Source organism: Myripristis murdjan, chromosome 22 (genome assembly GCF_902150065.1).
Source record: "Myripristis murdjan chromosome 22, fMyrMur1.1, whole genome shotgun sequence".
In the NCBI taxonomy this organism is placed as follows: Eukaryota; Metazoa; Chordata; class Actinopteri; order Holocentriformes; family Holocentridae; genus Myripristis; species Myripristis murdjan.
This window is the reverse complement of record NC_044001.1, coordinates 8,679,529-8,698,429: the sequence shown is the minus strand read 5'-3', so window position 1 is coordinate 8,698,429 and position 18,901 is coordinate 8,679,529. Positions and strand designations below refer to the sequence as shown.

Genomic DNA, 18,901 nt, shown 5'->3' with positions numbered 1-18,901 from the left:
TCACTGGCTGGTTTGAGTTTGCTTCCGGGGTTGACGCTTGTGCGTAACACGTCACGTGACGGCAACCGCCAAAATTTAAGGCGAATTCACAACAGCGCAAAACGTTACAGGTTTACAACTTACTGGCTAAAATATCCGGCAGAAAACAAAGGAAAGGACTAACAAAACATGGAGGGAGAGGCCACGAAAGGTAATTTGCCTGGAAATTAGCCTTCTTGTCTGCATCGTTTGCTTGTAACGTTGACGTTTGTTGGAGAGGAGGCTTGCTAGCATTAGCTGATGCCCGAATAAAACACATTACAACTCAGTTAGCTTACAACAGGAGGGTCAAACTCAATCACTAAAGGGGCCGTATTAAAAATAAAATAAAGTCAAAAAACCACAACCAGTTAGGATCATATGACCTGTATTTACTGAATGTTTTTTAACGCAAAATGGTCATTCTATTGATTAAAATATGTAGGGCTGGGATGATGAGCAGCTTATCTCCCGATTTGATCCTGTCACGATACTTTGATGCCAATTCCGTATGTATTGCGACTCGATATTACGATTTATTGATATTCTTATTTTCGAATACTTAAATGAATCCTTATAGATAGATAGATAGATAGATAGATAGATATACTTTATTGATCCCAACCAGGGAAATTCTGGTGTTCCAGAAGCAACAGTAGAAACATATAATAAAATTAAATAAAATAGAATAAAAGCTAAATATATACAATAAAAACTATAAAGGCTAAAAACTAAAAACATACAATAAGGGCTAACCTAAGAAAAAGAGATATGAGATGTGAAATATACAGTGAATATACAGATCCCCCCCCCCCCACCACCCCCACCGTTAATGTCCTGTGCAAAAATAATGATTCACACTCAAGTATGAACCTCACATGAAACATTCCTCCCCAAAAATAAAACGTTAGAAGTATCATATCTAAAACAGACATGAAGAGGGTCTGCTGGGTCATTCCTCTTTTTCTGGCATATATTATCTGCACGCTTCACCCTGAATCCTTTCCGATGACTAATAGTTTCATCACAAGGAGTCAAAAATCACCAGATAGTTGATATTGTGCTGAAGAAAAATCTGCAGTTATAACATGTTTCTACTCACACATGTACATCATCACTGGCAGGCATATCCAATTAGAAATGAAACTAATATTTTCATGTTAAACCACATGCGTCATTGGATCAAAATGTGCCAAAGTATATCAAAAGTCAAGAATCAAAATTTAGGCAGGTTGACTTGTTACAAAAAACAAAACAAGCAAACAAACAAAAAAAAAAACAAAAACAAAAACATAAGTGTATTACAATAATTGTCTCATAATGTGTCCTACGGTTATATTCTTTCATCACAGCCTTATCAGCTATGCATATGAGACAGACAGATTTATTGTTATTACAAGTAAGATTACACTGGAACCAGGTTGGTATTAAAACAAAATTAAATGTTATCTTATGGGCTGGGTGTAAGTTTGCCACAGGCCTGATCTGGCTCGTGTGCCTTGAGTTTGACATGTGGCTGCGACTGTGAACAAGTCTCCTAAGCCAGCATGAGGTTTTCCTCTCACGTGAGTTTTGATAAGAGTGTTTTATCCCCAGGTGTTTTGAGTGTGCTGAGCCGCCTGGAAATGCAGGCAAGGAGCCGCAAGGCCAAACCGCCTCAGCAGCAAAACAGTGTGAAGGAGCTGAAGTCAACGATTGATGCGCTCATCACCCAGAGAGACCAGCTGAAAGCACAGATAGAAACCCAAATGGTGAGAGATTTTAAAAAATTTTTTTTTTTTTTTTTACACTTACTATTATCTACATAATGAGTTTATGTTGGTGATTTTGACTGAAACAGCTGGGTTAAAGAACTAAGTTACACTATAAAGAGTGTCAAAAATCTATTTACTTAGAGATCTATCTATCTATACACAAGAGACTTTTACTGAACAATCATCAGTAATGTGGATATGATGACTAAGCACGTAGAGAGAAATAGCACAGTCTAATAAGTTCATAAAATTGCATTTCTTTCCTATAATGCAGAAGTTAAAACCAAGAAAAGACAACACTTATGTTATATCATGAAGTTACAGTATCTGAAATCCCAGACGAGATCTAGTTTCATCTCACCATATCCACTAGATATCAATATATCGCCCAGCACTACTGCAGAGTTGCCTTGTGTGCCTCTAACTCCATCATGTTTGACAGGTAATGCTACAGTTTTCCTGTTTTTGTTGGTGACTTATGCTTGTTGTGCCTTCATGCTGCAGTGTGTCCAGAAACTGAGGGCCGCTATGGACAAACAGGGCGCACATGAAGCGGACGAGGAAATGGATGACGGCTCGGAGAACTCAAAACTTCTACGGTTGATGGCGAGACACGCACAGCTCAAAGACCTTTTGCATGCTCATCACCTCATCGGTACTGACTTCCATTTGTTTATTTATAAATTTAACACATCCATATAGGTCATGTATCAATTAGTTTTTTCTAGGTTCTTGTCACATCTTTTACGTTACACGTCCCAAAGTTTCTCTGTGTCTCTCCTGAAGGTGGGTACGACATTGTAAAGACTTGTCAAGGAAAAGGAGTGTGCGTCTCTCTGGCCACTGGCTATGAAGGCGTCTACTTGGACACCTACAACCTGGAGATAGACCTGAAGGAAACGTTGAGGATCGGTCGGCACAACATCCCCCCGTTCATTCCCGTGAACAGCCTCGCTGAGCAGAGCAACATGCAGACGGACATCAGGGCTTTCCTGGGTGCCCTCAGCCAGCATCTCAATGCCTTCGCTGGTCGCAAGCAGCAGGTGAAGCTTGTCAAGGTGCCACACTTTTGTTTTTGCTTTTCAGTCACATTTTACAACGTAGCAGAAGTACAAGAGGTGTTTGCCTATATAAGGCAATAGTAATGAGGTTTGCACACATGCTGGTGAAGTCTCAAATTATATTAACAAAAAAAGATTATATCAATTATATGCTTAATGATTACAAATTGCATTGCATGTCAGATGTCAGTACATTTATCAGTTGATTAGCTGATCAACAGAAAATGAATCATAATTTTGATGAAAAATGTATTGCTATTGTTACTGTACTTATTCATAAAGTAAAAGTAATGTCAAAGATTTATTGATTATGACTTATGTTGGATGATAAGATTTGCTTACTTTTCTTGCATCATAACATTGTAATTTTTTTTTATTAAAAGCTGAACAGACTAAGAAGGAAATTTGAAAATATCACTTTGGCCTCTGCCAACTTCTGATGAACATTTGTCATTAGTTTTTGACACTTTCTAGACTAAATGCTCGATAAAAATAATAAAACAATTGATGTATTACTCCACAAATGGGAAATAACTTAGAAATAACTTAGTCTAGTTGCAGATGTCATTAACTTTGTGACATTTGTAAGAAATGTGATGCAAGGAATTTTAATGTGGTGTGGCTTGAAATTTCATTGGATGGAGAAGTTTTCCAAATTTGAGCATAGGTCAGACAAAGTGAAGTCAGAAATCTCAGTGCCCTGCCAAGTGACTGTTCAGACATTGGTATTTGTCAGTAACCCTATGAGACACCCACAGATACAGATAAGGTCATTTTGTGCCATGAAGCAGTAAAACATTGACCTTTTAAAATCCCCCATACAATTTTGAAGTAGTATGTAGAAATCCTACTCATGACAGTGGTAGGATGGCATGCGTGCTGTTTATTAGGAGGAATAACAGAGTGGCCCTGTGCTCTTGTTTTTTTTTTTTTTTTTTTTTTTTTTTTTTTTTTTTTTTGGTAATAGGAGCTCCATAAGTCTGTGGAAGTGTTGGAGACCAATGCATTATGCTCAATACTGGTGCTGCTCCTCACTGTGCCGAGAGAGAAGATCGCAGTACTCTGCACGCTGGACTACGCTGACCACACCAGATGCCTGCCGACACGAGTCTGCATTGAATGTGAAGGTAGGATACCGGGTCACACTAGCTATGCCACAGTAGCATATTATAAATGATAATAAAATAGATGGCATACCCTAAAATAATGCACTGTATTGATGCAACCAACTCTAGGATTGGGGGAACAAAATAACTTGTGGCAAATTTGGACTCTAATCCATCATAGCTCAAACTCTCTTACTTTGGTATTTGCATACACACACCTCTCATAACCTAAAACTCAAGTTTAGCTGTCACACACTGATGTTATTAATACATTATCCAATAATTGATTATGCTAAAAGCATTATTACATGACAAGTTATTACATTATCCCTAAGTTACTGTGTGATGCTGTCTTGGCAGCTGATAATTTAACTAGATAATATAATTTCAAATTGTGTAGCCCTATGTAACAGAAGTATTGAACTTGATATAGTGTACAACATAAAATCAGCAGTTCAGTGCAGCAGCTCTGCCATAAATTCTACCTTTTACAAAAGTTTCTAAGGTTCAGTGTTTGTTGACATTGTGGAGAATGTATAAATTTAATTCTGTGTTTATTACTGAGGTTGTAGTTTGCAGAGGTCTTGTATTGGACTACATTATATTAACAGGTGTTTCTAATTTTTTGTCCTCCCTACATAGACATGTATACATGAGGGGGACAGAATATTGGAAACACCTGTCAGTAAAATGCAGTCCAATACAACAGCAGCACTATGAGCTCAGTGCCAAACATAGAAGTGAATGAACAACTCTATTACTGTGACAAAAAGAAAACCTGAGCATTATAGGCAGCAGGAAATGAAATTTTATGGCACAACAGTTGGATTGGATTAGATTGTGCAAGTGGACCTAATAAAGTGGCTACTGAGTGTGTATTATTTTACTCCTGCCCTGTGCACTAAATTGTCTTTGTAATGTCCTCTGTTTTTGCAGACAAGGAGCTTCCTGGTTCTCCGCATTGGAAGAACAATATCACTCTACTCAAGGAAACTCCTGTTCACAAAGCTTTGATAACCATGAAGAAGATGGGATATATTGTTTAATTTTGTTGAATACGATGCATCGTAATGTGCACTGTTTCTTCATATTGTATAAAAATGTACATACTGTATTTCCATTATAAATAATAAGACATCAAATATCAGTCAGGCTGCTTTTTGTTTTTATTTTGCAAACTCTCTTTAGAAGTTGTGTTGGTATAACAGTCCCCTTGGAAACATCACCTGCTCCAAACTATCGGGTTTCTCTATGGAGGCTGCGTAATTAATTCCACATTGCGAGTGTTGAGTTTTTCAATAAAAGCTTTAACTCGGTGTTGTAAAGCTTCCCCTTGCAGATTCCTGAGCCTTTCCATTTCTTCCCTGGCATGCTGCTTCTGTCTGGCCAGCTCCCTTTTTACCACACAGTCGATAGCGGCAATATTTTTCAGCTGCCGGAACGACAGGCTCCACTGGCCGGTGAGTCTGTGCCTGGCAGAGCTCGTGGCTTTGACTGATGCCAGCGGTGCTGATGTAGACCGCATTTCTCCCAGTTGGACCGGCCCTCTTTCACGGCACTGGGATCTAATGGAGTTCAATCTTCCTACATCCGAAGTGTGAATACCCCTGATGTCCATCTCAGCTCTTTTGTACTCAGCTATCTCTTTCATAGTTTTGTGGACGGTAGCTTTGGGCCCGCAGGCTTTCAGCAGCAACAGTCTTCTCTGTTCCAGCATCAATGAGTCTTTCCTCTGTTGCAGCATCTTGCAAGTGTGCCTGTACTGAATTTCCAGAAGATTCAGTTTATGCCGGAGCTCTGCGTCCTCTCTGCAATTTGTCTGGCTCACCTCTTTCTGCAGCACACACCTCGGTCCTCTGTAACTTTGATTCATTATATTCAGGAGCTACTGGAGGAGAGGGTACATTCAAATTCTCTATTCATGTAAGGTTATGTACTGGCTGTGCAATTCCAATTAAAGCATATTTGTCATTGTCTTACCTGACTGACATGCACTTTCCCTCCCAGAGTGCTGTGTTGGCATCTGAGCACTAGAGAGTGCTTGCTGCTATGGCAGTCTACAGTAAATATGTGTAATGGAATAGCTTATTGTATTTGAAGCTGCGTGCCTTGTCTTTGTGCACTGTCACTTTTTTTTTTTTTTTTTTCTGTTACAACTGAGATATTCAGTTACAGGATGTCCCCTGAAACCTTCACATGTAGGAAAATTATGAATGAGTGCAAATCAAATTGGAACATTTATTATCACAAACCTTCAGTCTGTTTGTTTGTTTGTTTGTTTGTTTTGCCGTTTTGTGAAAATCCAGCAGCCAGCGTGTTATTACAGATCAGTGCCAAAAGGCCATTACACATTGTGGTGTAATTTCCCTTTAACACAGAGCCTGCCCCTCTTGACTCCAAACCTCCCGACTTTCGGTTTAGAAAATATGTAAGTTGTTCAGGCTGGCGTGATTTTCTGTAAACACATGATGTAGTCTGAAAGTCCATGAAGCCACTGGTAAGTTTTATTTCAACTCCAACGCTCATTTTATAGACGGACAATGAATCGTTTAAGCGCCCTTGAAAACTTTCAGCAAGTCATGCCGTTTAACTTGGGGAAAAAAAACAAACAAACAAACAAAAAAAAAACTTTAGGTCAGTGTGATCGGGCTCCAGAGGTTATGAAACAGTCGGGCGCTGCAAGAATGCATGAATTTTAATGCAGATTATTGCTTATTTGTTTAAACCGGTAATCCACGAGTTCCTCTTTTTTTTTTTTTTTTTTTTTTTTTTCTTGTAAAGCTGCATGTTTCATTGACGCCGTGAATGCCAAGGCACATGCAGGAAAACCAGCACTTCCGCTGCATGACAGGAAAAGGTACTGACACTTTAGAGGGAATTGTGAACCAATGCAACATCCCATTCATTCTCTCACACACTGTGCATGTGTCTACCTGGTCAGATTAAATTACTGTTGAGACAGCAATATGACTATTTCCTGCAACACATGCTGTTAACACAAAGCTTTGGCCTTTCTATATCTAACTGTATGCAGGATGCTGGTGTCTCCTTGGATTTTCTGTTGATGAACTTTGGGATTCTCTCTTTTCTTCAGCCATAATGTTAGTCGCTGCTTTCGCCCTGATTCAGGACACTTGAATAGTTTTTTAATCATACTGGTTGTCAACTTCCACCTAAAGGATCTGGTGCTGCCCCACAGAAAAATCCACATTCCAGAGTCAGTGAGGCCTGATGTTTATTTTGTTCATGTGAGATGTTGCACGTGTTATTGTGGTGAAAGCAGACAAGTGAATGCAAATGTTAACCACCCGGTTTGTCTGTTTTTATGCTGTTGCTGCTCGCTTCCTACGCATTTGGTGTATGAACAGCAAATGACTGGGAATAAGTTCAATCATCATTGTGCTCTATGAATCGCGAACCAAAAGCAGCAATATTGGAATTAATTTTTATGAACCTATTGAAGGTTATTTCTTACCTTGTATCTAATGTTAGTCCATAAACATTCAACATATGCCAGATAATGAAAGAGGTGGAAAATGCATCATTAAAGACAACTTCATGACCAATTCATGGTAATGTGCAATTTATTTTCATTTTGTGGCCCTACTTTAGCCTGAGTGCTGCTTCTGCTTTGCCGAGATGATGCTGGCGGTGTGTGTTGATGTGCCAGGAGGTTCAGAAAATCTGCAGCTGCGGACCATCCCCAGACCTCAACTTAAGGATACAGAAGTCCTAATTAAAGTTCATGCGACTGCCCTCAACAGAGCCGACTTACTCCAGGTAAACTACAATGCAAACATCTCATTTTCCTGCACCCATCTCACCAAGACAAACTCTTGTCAGTTTACTGCACCTGGTGAATAAAGTGATTCTGATTCTGACACTCAGCCTTTGTGAGCTTTTTTGAATGATTCTTTGTGTTTTCCGTCAGAGACGAGGCCTGTACCCGCCTCCCCCAGGTGAGAGTGAGATCTTGGGTCTGGAGGTAGCTGGCACCGTGGCTGCCATTGGCCCTGGGGTAAAGAGATGCTGGAAGTCAGATGACAGGGTCATGGCCTTGGTCTGCGGAGGAGGATATGCAGAATACGTCGCTGTGCCCGAGGAGCTTCTCATGCCCGTTCCCCGTCAACTCTCTCTCTGCCAGGCGGCTGCAATCCCAGAGGCTTGGCTCACTGCGTTTCAGCTGTTGCATCTTATAGGTATAGCAGCTGTGCTCGGTATTCATCACAAAACCGCTCTGATTTCATTGGGGGAAGTACCCATGACACCTTATACTGGCTTAAAAGCCGCGCATATGCACACCAAACCAGGTTCAAACTGCACTGGCAGATAAATCAGTGCATTCATTTCATCTGGCAAACACAAATCAAAGGGGTTCACTGTGTCAGGGCAGTTCAAATAGTGAAACTGCAGTTCTAATGGAAAAAGACAGAGAGAGACTTGCTATGATGTCCTATATGACCATCTCTACCTATCTAGTATTTCAAGCAGGAGAAAACAAATGCAGATAATGATTTGCTCTCACTCTTTATAATCTGCAAATAAGCAAGAGGACATATTTCTACACTTTCTTTTACCAAGAAGAATGCACACATTTTGTCGCCCTCTGATGCTCAGAAGAAAGCTGATGTGAAGCACATGGTGCGGCTGACTGCAGGGGTGATGTGTCTTCTCTCCCACAGCTCAGGTAAAGCAGGGGGAGGTCGTGTTGGTGCACGCCGGGGCCAGCGGAGTTGGAACGGCTGCTGTCCAGCTGGCTCGTCTGCTCGGTGCCATTCCTGTCGTCACTGCAGGGAGTGCAGAAAAACTCAAGATGGCTGAGAAACTGGGCGCCGCAGCTGGCTTTAACTACAAAGAGGAAAACTTTGCAGAGAGAGTTAATGATTTTACAGAAGGTGTGTGGCAGATGACAATTATTCTCAGTGCCGATTGATCTATCAGTCTGTTCCTACTTGGTCTTATCAGCAGCCAAAAACATATGAAAAAGAGAAAAGCAAGCAAATCTTACCATGTTTGGAGCTGTAACCAGAAACTGTTTAGTATTTTTATTTGGTAATAAAACCATTGATCAATTACCAAAATAATCTATTAATTTTTAAAATCAACTAATGGATTAATTGACAAATTGAATTACTGTTCTGCTCTATGAATTGGTGATAGTATCAAAACAGACATTTGTTTCTGAACATTTTGCAGATTCAGTTTCAGTTACAGTTTCAGGGGAGGTTGAGAGACAAAGAAGAATTAATGATGAAATGATTTTTCTCCTTATCAATCAGTCAATCAATCAAAACTTTATTTATAGAGCACTTTTCATACATGAAATGTAGCACAAAGTGCTTTACATGTTAAAAACACCCCCCGCGCCCCACCCCAACCCCTAGACCCCCAAAAGGAACCAGCAGTACAGTAGCCTAAATATCTGTCATTTGGTGAAAGAGACTTTGAAGTTATTTCAAACAGCAGTATTAGGCTGTGGGAACCTTTTTCTAAGATTTGTCTGAGGGGAGGCCCACAGGCTCAGGCTTTAAAAAACAAACAAACAGTAAATCAAAGACAGTCCTTTAACTGATAATATCTGATGCTCAACTGGTCCTGATGGGGAAACTATTTATGTGTGCTTAAACTCTTCACACATGATGCCACCCCTGCTTTAGTTCCTCCCGAGTTCAGTAACGAGCCTGCTGTCGCTTCGCAGGCAGAGGAGCCGATGTCATCCTCGACTGCATCGGTGGGAGCGCCTGGGAGAAGAATGTGAGCTGCTTAGCCACAGACGGCAGGTGGGTGCTGTTCGGCACCATGGGAGGCAAGACGGTAGAAGGAGACCTGCTGGGCAAACTGCTGTCCAAGCGAGGCCACCTGCTCAGCAGCCTCCTGCGCTCTCGCAGCCTTCAGGTGAGAACTCAAGGGGTGTGAAGCAGGATAAAGGCAGGCTTGTTTCTTCATATTTGCATGCTGACGTATCTCATCATGAGAATTCAACAATGTCTTTCTTCCACCCACTCTATGCCGCGTTATTACAATGTCGACCAAATTTGCATGTTCATTTTGACACATATCTTGTATTTGCATTTTTGAAACCCAGCTTTCCTGAAACTCATCATTGCTTTGCATTTTCCTCTCCCAGTATAAAGCTGAGCTGGTGAGGGCCTTCTCACAGAGAGTCTTGCCTTTCTTCTCAGACAAGCCTGCCTCCCTGAGGCCGGTGATCGACAGCACATTCAACCTGGACGACATTGCAGAGGCTCATAAACACATGGAGGCCAACAGAAACATGGGGAAAATCATCATTAACGTGATATCACAAAGTCCTGAAACCCAGTGATTTATCATGCTCATGTTATTACTTTGAATTGTACATTTCATCCTGATCATTAAAGGAATAACATCACTGACTGATTTTATTATTTTATGGTGTCATGGCCATTGTAGCATTTGAAGAGCATTTGGTTCGAGTTCAAGTTTTATATTTATTTGACACAGTTATGGAGATTGACCGTGCAAGTTATTACCATTCATAAAATAAAACTTTGCAGAGTTGATTTTACACTGCCTGTCATATCATGTTAGACAGCTTCACTGACTTCATCATACCCCCTGTTTCAAATGTCAGTATACAGTTACTAATTATGAAAAACAGCTCTGTCATTTCATTAATTTTGATGTATTTAGTAATTTTAACAAAATCCATTCAATATTCAGTTGCCAATAAATAAAAGTTGTATGTGGAAAAGGAGAAATAGGTCCCTGCACATTGAGATCGAGAAATGGAGGCCCAGGGCCCAGGTTCCCGTTTGGTTAAAAAAAAAACAAAACAAAAAAAAAACAGTGAAAGCTTCAACACCCTGGGTCTTGACCTTTTTGACATGACATGGCCATGTCTACATTGTATTTAATATTCTGTAGGATAATAGATTGCAATGCAATCCTGTGTTTAGGGGGCATGTTCACTTTTTTTTTAAAGAGAGATCAATTCAAATAAAATTAAAACGGGGCAGATCAAACTTAACCTGCGGGGAAAATATCAGATTTGAATAAATGAATATATGACCCCTTCTCACCCTGGGTGGGGCTCATCTTCTCCCCAACATGATGGTAAACTGTCTCACCAAATTTAATATTTTGACGCAAAAGGCTGTGGATTATTAAGATGAAATGATAATTATCCACAGAATATCTTTACATTAACATCCTTCTGCACAAACTGAGGTGTGATGATTTCATTTCTAATCTTTAACTTCACAATTGAGCAGAAAATAGGCAGCTCAGGCCGGTTTCCTCTCCCAGACGCGCCGCCCCTCCTGCGGGCCTGGTGCGCAGCAGTGGCCACAGCAGATTTGCCGGTGACGCAACAGGATTCATTTCTGTCCTCTTCCTCCCTGAAACTTCCTGCATTACTGCCGTGCGGCTCAAGTGAACAAATCCTTCGCCCATGAGAGTTTTTCAACAGCAAAAGTTGGCTTGTGTCCGCCTCAGATCATGCAGCAAACGTTAAGACAATCAACAGCCAAGTCTCGGATTTTAGGATTCTGCCAAAACCAACTGCACTAATCTTCCCAGTATGTACCATCTAACTTTTCACATGTAATGTCAGTCACTTGTTCCTCATGCAGCCGGATAAGGGGCTAATCTGTCGCAACATGACCCTGTAATGTCAAACTACTTCAGCCGGTGCGCCAATAACAAATGAACCCCAAATAATAATCATTTAAAAATCAAACAGTTCGAGAAAACCGGGCGAGACGTTCAAAATGTGCCACACTGTCGTTTCCTCTGTAGTGGATCTTGTTTATTTTGCTTGTTTATTTTGCCTTTGAGCTGACATGTTTGCCTTTAGAGATGACCATGCTTGTGATACTGAACCGTTGTGGTTTGATGCCGCAGAAAAAGACGAAAACATGGAACAACCGAACAGACCTCAGCGCAAAATGTCCACAGCCGGGGACAGCCTGTACAAGATCCTCGGCCTGGAGAAGGGAGCGTCCGCCGAGGAGATCAAAAAGGCCTACAGGTAGGCGCTGCTGAGGTTAGTTAGTGCCTCCTACCTGCTTACTAAACACCTGAGGTCAGAGAAGAGACTTAACAAGCAGGTCGAACTGATAGGAAGAGTTTATGGTCATTTATTCATTAAAAAACAAATGCATTGAAAATTTGCCTGATCTGCAGCCCAGCCCTGAACACAAATGTAACATATAACAGCTTATTGTACAATAAATACAGTAAGTGCAGCTGGGGCGGGTGGATGGTGCTGTGTTGTGCTGTGTGTGTGTGTGTGTGTGTGTGTGTGTGTGTGTGTGTGTGTGTGTGTGTGGATGGGTGGGTGGGTGATGAGGGCGTGGTGTCCCCCTCAGGGTTCCCCTCACTTCTGGAGCCTGTCCCGCCTCACTTTATTCCTGCATTTTAAGAGTCCGGTTACTAAATAGTTCACCCACTGTCAGGAGTCCGCTGTCCCATCCCATCCCATTGCTTTTTTATCTATCTATCTATCTATCTATCTATCTATTTGTTTATTTAGTTATGCATTGCCACACCTTTGACCCCTTTGAAATTCACTGGATTTCTTTCAAAAACATGGGGGAAGAAAGGTGAAAGGAAATTAGGTGGGAAAAGGCCTGAAAGTTGACAAACCAGTAAAAATTGCAAGATAATGACCAAAAAGATAGTGAACATATTTACAAAACTGTCAGAAAATTAGTGAAACATTTCTGGAAAGTTTGTTAGAAAAATATATAAATACAAATTTCAAGAAACATCCCATCCCCCTCTCTCTTGAAATGATTTCTACACCTCTGAGTGCAGCCTTAACAAGATGCAGCTGTAGTGTGAGTTAGTGAAGGATTTGGCTTTGTATTATGTTCCAGATGAATTTAGCGACTCTGCACCAGTAAAAATTGTATTATTATTTGCATTCTGCAATCTGTAGTGTGTATAAATATCACCTCTCTGCCTGCAGCTAAATGTATGAGCACTGTTTTGCGTAAAGCAGGCCAAAGTCTGTCATCACCAGCGTTAACAGAAGTCCAAGGTGTAAAATGTCTGGAGAGAGCCCTGCAGTGGATGTCGTGGAGATTCAGCTCTTCACTTCAATTCCCAGAAACACTCAGTCGTTTCCTTGCAGGAAGCTGGCGCTGCGGCATCACCCCGATAAGAACCCGGACAACCCCGAGGCGGCGGAGAAGTTCAAGGAGATCAACAACGCCAACTCCATCCTCAGCGACGAGAACAAGAGGAAGATCTACGACGAGTATGGATCCATGGGCCTCTACGTGGCCGAGCAGTTTGGGGACGAGAGCGTCAAATACTACTTCCTCATGTCCAAGTGCTGGTTCAAGGTGAGGGGCATGCTAGGAGCTGTAGTTTTCCTTCACTACTTGCTTTTGCCTTTGTGAGCAACTGGAAGCTGATGATGCATCTTGCTGACAGCCCTAATACTTAATAAGCCACTTTAAAGTCGCCTTTGTAGCAGCTTTTATCGGGAAAAAGAGCAGCATCCTCTCAGAAAGTGTTTTCATGAGCCTCGACCAGTAATAAACCTTTATCTAACCATTTTCTGAAGTGTCACACAGCGTTTTACAGGGGGAAAAAAACTCAGACACAGCAGATAAAATGAAAATAAGGCCAAAGGGCATGAGCTCAGAGGAAGTAAAATCAACAGGATCAAATGAAGAGGAACAAAACGGTATGATTTTAAAAAACATCTATCAAACATTAAGTCAAAGGACATGGCGATTGAGGAAGCGAAAAACAATAAAATGAATAAAATCAGATAAATAGGAAGAAAAACAGTATAAATAAAAACATATATGAAACATTTCCAAAAGGTTTCACTGGAACCTACAAATTAAGAGCCCCGGTTAATAAATGCTCCACTGACTGCCAGAAGTCGGCTGTCCCATCCCATCCCCATTGCATTTTTATTTATTTAATTATTTATGCATTTATTTATCTATTTGTTTGTTTAGTTATGCATTCACAGACCTTTCACCCCTTTGAAACCTGAGCAAATTCACTGGATTTCTGTCAAAAACATGGGGAAGAAGGCTGATAAGCAAATGAGCAAAAAAAGAAAATGACCTGAAAATGAACAAACTAGAAAAAATTACAAGATAATGACCAAAAAGTGCCACATTAAATTTGAAGACCTCTGATTGGCTACAAGATGTTTATGCTTTACCTCAGATTTTTATGGCAGTAGCAGGAGCCAACTATCCTGATTGTGTTCAACTTCCCCTCCTCCACTCATTCACTTCCCTTCCTTCCTTCCTTCCTTTCCTTTCCTTGTATGAGTCACTTCATTATAACGTCATAATTTTAAAGGGGTAGTGATGGAGGAAATTAAAACAAGCCGTCGCAAACGCAAATAAGATGAGGATGCACCCGAAGACCATAGTGAAGCCATAATGAAAGTTATAAGCAGAATCCAGTTGTGCATTGTATTCACACTCATGATGATGATGATGATGATACACGAGCAGCATTTTGTGAACATGGACGAGGGGAGATTTTTCCTTCAGGCAGGGAGTTGAATTTGCTGATGTAAAGCATTCAAATTTTCTGAAAAGGTACAGAGAAAGTTAAATGGAAAAAGTTGTTGTTCTTAAGGGTAGTTTTGTGTAAAATACACACATTTAGTTTAGTTTGATCTTGTGCCATTTGTTGTTTTGTAAGATTAGGTGTCCCTTTTTTCCCCCAAATGGCAGCAGTCTTGAAGATATAAAAGTGCGTCCTTACTGATGTTCGTTCCTCTGCAGGCGCTGGTGGTGTGCTGCAGCATCTTCACCTGCTGCTGCTGTTTCTGCTGCTGCTGCTTCTGCTGTGGGAAGTGCAAGGCGCCAGAGGACGAGGAGAACTTTGCCTACATGGACCCCGAGGACCTGGAGGATCAGATCAGAGCAGAGCACGATCACGGTGAGTGGGATCTAGTTTTTACTCAACTTTTCATTTTGTTGGCGCCAAAGATGTCGGCTTTTCTTTATGGTGTCCACATAGAAAAAAAAAAAAAAACAATGAAAATGACATGAAAACTGACATTTTACAGCATCTCAGTGATGGGATCTCACATTAAAATACTCTATAATGACTTACTTGTGAATACTTTCTTTGTATTTCTGATTTTGGTTGTGATTGTGATTCTTTTTTTTAAGCGATAAAATGCAGTGAAACAAAGAGATTAAAGCTGCACTGGGCAACTTTGGATGTTAGCCGCTCAAAATAGCAGAGAGGGGACTGAAAAATTTGAACTTCCATAGCCAGAAATCTTGAAACATGACGAGACCAGAGAGGCAAAAGATCTGTGTTGGTAGTCTAAATGGGATGATCTTCCCATTTAGACTGATAGGATGGATCTATTTACAAAGAAAACACTTGTCCAGTGCAGCATTAACCCCAAAAGAAAAATGAAAAAACATGGTAGAGTGAGTGTTTCATTTTGTTTCACAGCAGGTGATGATGTTATAGTTATTCAGCCGAGCCCCTGTGCCGCCTCTGACACTTCAGGTGAAGCTCCACATGCAGCTCACTGTGCTGAGTGCACGCTGCGATGCGCCGTCTCACTGCAATTAACAGGACGAAGTGATGTTTCACTTTGGCACGACATCTTCATTTTGTTGTTTCACATCTGATTTATTACTGGCCAGTCGTTTGGCATTGGGTGTATCGACCACAAGTCATTTATTTAAAAAGTTCAGACAGCTGAGGACGGAGAGCTGACCCCAAAAGAGACAATTTTCGATAAGTCATGTTGATTCTGAGAGTAGATGCTAATAGATCGACCCCAGCTGCGTCCAGAATCGAAAAAAATTGTTTAATTTAAACAAGTTTCTAATTGATTAATTTGGATTTAAACGGCCCATAATAATCTGTGATCGATTTCTTTAATCTGATCCATTCGGCTCCTTTGAAGACTCTAAAATGAACGATGAGTCCTGTTGTGTTGTTTTGGCATTTACTTCCTTTTCCCCAAAACAACAAGAAGAAAACTGACCATCACAAAAACAGAAGCTGTAAATAAACATCATGTACATGCATGGAAGATGGAATAATGTGTGCAGTATTTTAAATAACCCCCGGCAAGAAGAAGCATTTACAGCTTGAGCGATGTTCATGCAGGGGTCTGAATCGATTTAGAATAAAATCCACAAAATCCACCACATGGAATTAGAACCAGAAATATCACCCATTACCTTCTAACTAGCCAGCTTTGTGCACAGATACACATACAAAAAAGTGATTCAGTCTTCGCTGTGCTGATATGATACACAAGAAATAATTTCACTTACAGTTCATATTATTGAGTACAGTGATGATGTGGTGAAACCTCATGGAGGCTGCAGGTAGTAAATCGTGAAATCGCGATGCCAAAGTGAAACGCTGACTCAGTGCTTTCATTGTGCTGCTTATTAACCCTCTGGCTAATCAGCCTCATGTGCCACACACACACACACTGTGTGTCTGTCTGTTGCAACATTTGCTCCATTCTCACCTGCCTAATGCCCTATAACACCCCATAATAACATTTCATATTTGTGGCATCCACCATGTGATAACCACACTAACCACACTAATAAATAATATAGATCAGAATGTAACTATAAATTCAGCTGTTTCTTTCATTGACATCTTGCCACAGTGTGATTTAATGTAAAATTTGATCCTTTTGAAATTAAGTTTATTTAAAGAAATTAAAAAGAAATATATGAGCAGATAAACATTTTTTCACCTTTGTTTACCACAGTTACATTTCACAATGAAATAAAGGAATTATACACAGTGTGCAGGAGTTGTTTATCTGCTCCTAGTCAGCTGATTTGTCTTACACACCATTAGCCTTTATCATTGCTGTTATTAGGATTTATTATTTTTTCTTTAAAATGTAACATTTAGTTTTTGCTGATTTTCCTGAGGATCTAGTTGAAAGGTGCACAAACTGTCACAGGCGTGTAGAACTGCTGTATTTACATCTGTGTCTGTTTCCCCCTGCAGGTGAGAACGCGCCCATCGTGATTCAGCCGCATGCGGCCAACGGCACGTCGGGCCCCGGGCAGCAGGACCCCGCGGCCTGCCAGCTCACACAGCCCACCGAGGAGTGAGTCCTCTGGGCGCCGCATCTCGGCCGGCGTGATTTAACCATGTTAGCACCGGCTGCCACGGCGATAATTTAAACCGAGCTGGTCATGTCTGTAAATTTCTGTGTGGTGAGTCTGAATGTGGCTGTTTTTTTTTTTTCCCCAAAGACTGCAGCTGACATGCAGAAAATGTACCCGTCAGCGAGGGGTGTTTGTTTACAGCACCGATTTGATTGTGCCTTTGTTTTATAGTGCCATTTTTTTCTTCCCTCAATGCGTAGACTTTCCTTCATCCAATCGCATATTTATTTTTTTTTACTTTTTACTTTTGGGTTGAAATCCATACTGCAACGGCAGATGACAAAATCCTGTTGAATAAATACAGATCAGTGCCTAGTATGAGTTCTTGAATGCTCGTTTTTTTTTTTTTTTGTTTTTTTTTTTATGTGCACTTTAAGCTCTCAAGTTCATTGTGATTGCTTATGATGCCAAGATGGCCTGAGAACACTTTGCGGGACGAGATCTTTACTGCAGTGTCACAGGCTGGTGCAGGTTTTTTGAGACGGACTCTGCAGCCGACACGCAAGGCCTGTCGCTTGTCACGGTGGTTTTTGCTCACAGATTCATATCTGCTGTGTGCACGCCCATCGATCCCTGTTCAGATATGCAAACCGCATACTTGCAGATCATGTTCAAACCATCTTGACTTTGAAATTTCCTAGTTTGTTAGGATGTTGATCATGTTTACTCGTGCAAATTTAGCAGCTCCACTTTCAACAGAATTTGAACAGAACCAAATCATCGGTCATTAAGAGAGGCTGGTGGCGTTGCTAGAGGTTTTGCTCTGCCTTGCAAGTAGCCAGATGCCACATTTCTTAACTATCTCGTATGTTGATGAAAACACTAAAGCGAAGCTGGCACATGGTCTTTGTCAGGAGTACGTTGCAAAAATAACCAAGGAATTTTGCTCTGTGCAAAATGTTTTATGAATTATATCGGCAAGACCTATCTGATCTGGTGATGGAAGCAAGATGATTGTCGTGTCAAGGGCTTTTTATATCTACTTCATTTTTATTTTTTAAAGTCAAGACAATGTACTCGGTGCAACATGTGAGATTTTTTTTTCTCTTTTTTTTGTGGGATGTAACTACAGTCTTGTGAAATGATGGTACATACTGGAATTGTGTTTTTAATGTACATTCAGAGATATATATTTTTAATCTGAACTTTTACCGCAAATTATCTGCTGAGCATTTGATCGAGTGTGATGCTACAACTTGAAGTTATGATGACAGCCTGGCATCTTGGTCTTTCAGTTTTCTCTCCTCTGTCAGTAGAAATGTTAACTCATTGGGTTGCATTCCAGCTGCGTGTGCTCTCCAAACACTTGTGTCAAATAGTATTTGCGAATAATTATCAGCATTTGTTTTGCCAAGGCGATGTAATCACAAAGTTTAGACAGCTACAGACACTTTTTGAACTCCTGTCCTGTAACTAGTAACATACTTGAGATCAGAATCGTGCTCATGGAGTGAAACTCACTCATCAGGAACTTCAAGTCAGGATATACTGTACAATAATGATATACAGAAACTATGCAGTTTAAGTTTGCACTGGACTGAAGCACTCTAGCAATACTCAACTTTTTTTTTTTTTTTCCATTTACTCGATTTATATAAGACATTTTTTCCTGTTTATCAGTTTAATTGATATAAAGGTGTAATCTCTTACGTCTCTGAATCTTTCGATGATGAATCTAAATGAATGATCATTGTTTTGTTCTAAGGAGTTCCAGACATTCCCACTGATCCTATCAAAGTTTTAATTTTTTTTCCAAACAAGTTGGTACTGTAAAACCTGTGTATGATCAAATAAACTTGGGTAATATTGTAAATGCA

The 18,901-nt window shown here is 40.5% G+C and overlaps 3 protein-coding genes across 10 annotated transcripts; all 3 read left to right on the top strand.

Annotated features, from left to right (window-relative positions):
- The first annotated feature begins 38 nt into the window (after positions 1–38).
- On the top strand, positions 39–5,086 carry cenpo (centromere protein O). 2 transcript variants are annotated; one of them, XM_030044742.1, is made up of 6 exons: positions 39–190; positions 1,615–1,769; positions 2,277–2,427; positions 2,559–2,815; positions 3,801–3,960; positions 4,876–5,086. In XM_030044742.1, the coding sequence occupies exons 1-6, from the start codon at positions 169–171 to the stop codon at positions 4,983–4,985; spliced, it is 855 nt and encodes a 284-aa protein (XP_029900602.1). In that variant the 5' UTR covers positions 39–168; the 3' UTR covers positions 4,986–5,086. The 2 variants fall into 2 exon arrangements, with proteins under 2 accessions (XP_029900602.1, XP_029900601.1); XM_030044741.1 differs by having other exon boundaries at positions 2,559–2,830.
- Positions 5,087–6,297: 1,211 nt separating this feature from the next.
- Positions 6,298–10,324, top strand: tp53i3 (tumor protein p53 inducible protein 3). 5 transcript variants are annotated; one of them, XM_030044682.1, is made up of 7 exons: positions 6,298–6,436; positions 6,721–6,796; positions 7,579–7,719; positions 7,871–8,138; positions 8,622–8,834; positions 9,638–9,834; positions 10,067–10,324. In XM_030044682.1, the coding sequence occupies exons 3-7, from the start codon at positions 7,579–7,581 to the stop codon at positions 10,262–10,264; spliced, it is 1,017 nt and encodes a 338-aa protein (XP_029900542.1). In that variant the 5' UTR covers positions 6,298–6,436; positions 6,721–6,796; the 3' UTR covers positions 10,265–10,324. The 5 variants fall into 5 exon arrangements, with proteins under 5 accessions (XP_029900542.1, XP_029900541.1, XP_029900540.1 ...); XM_030044681.1 differs by having other exon boundaries at positions 7,552–7,719; XM_030044680.1 differs by lacking the exon at positions 6,721–6,796 and having other exon boundaries at positions 6,351–6,436; positions 7,552–7,719.
- Positions 10,325–11,305: 981 nt separating this feature from the next.
- Positions 11,306–18,901, top strand: dnajc5gb (DnaJ (Hsp40) homolog, subfamily C, member 5 gamma b). Of its 3 annotated transcripts, none has more exons than XM_030044760.1 (6): positions 11,306–11,498; positions 11,824–11,950; positions 13,058–13,271; positions 14,691–14,847; positions 15,382–15,435; positions 16,921–18,901. In XM_030044760.1, exons 2-6 carry the CDS (start codon positions 11,838–11,840, stop codon positions 17,025–17,027), a joined length of 645 nt encoding a protein of 214 aa, XP_029900620.1. In that variant the 5' UTR covers positions 11,306–11,498; positions 11,824–11,837; the 3' UTR covers positions 17,028–18,901. The 3 variants fall into 3 exon arrangements, with proteins under 3 accessions (XP_029900620.1, XP_029900619.1, XP_029900621.1); XM_030044759.1 differs by having other exon boundaries at positions 11,307–11,498; positions 15,379–15,435; XM_030044761.1 differs by lacking the exon at positions 15,382–15,435 and having other exon boundaries at positions 11,307–11,498.

Bases quoted from the DNA above. Each gene is read 5' to 3' on its own strand.
- cenpo (XM_030044741.1), top strand. From the start codon at position 169: ATGGAGGGAGAGGCCACGAAAG. The intron at 2,831-3,800 runs GTGCCACACTTT...TTTTGGTAATAG, and splicing joins AGCAGGTGAAGCTTGTCAAG to GAGCTCCATAAGTCTGTGGA. The intron at 3,961-4,875 runs GTAGGATACCGG...CTGTTTTTGCAG, and splicing joins AGTCTGCATTGAATGTGAAG to ACAAGGAGCTTCCTGGTTCT.
- tp53i3 (XM_030044680.1), top strand. The intron at 7,720-7,870 runs GTAAACTACAAT...GTTTTCCGTCAG, and splicing joins ACAGAGCCGACTTACTCCAG to AGACGAGGCCTGTACCCGCC. The intron at 8,139-8,621 runs GTATAGCAGCTG...TCTCTCCCACAG, and splicing joins TCAGCTGTTGCATCTTATAG to CTCAGGTAAAGCAGGGGGAG.
- dnajc5gb (XM_030044759.1), top strand. From the start codon at position 11,838: ATGGAACAACCGAACAGACCTCAGCGCAAAATGTCCACAGCCGGGGAC. The intron at 11,951-13,057 runs GTAGGCGCTGCT...GTTTCCTTGCAG, and splicing joins GAGATCAAAAAGGCCTACAG to GAAGCTGGCGCTGCGGCATC. The intron at 15,436-16,920 runs GTGAAGCTCCAC...TTCCCCCTGCAG, and splicing joins TGCCGCCTCTGACACTTCAG to GTGAGAACGCGCCCATCGTG.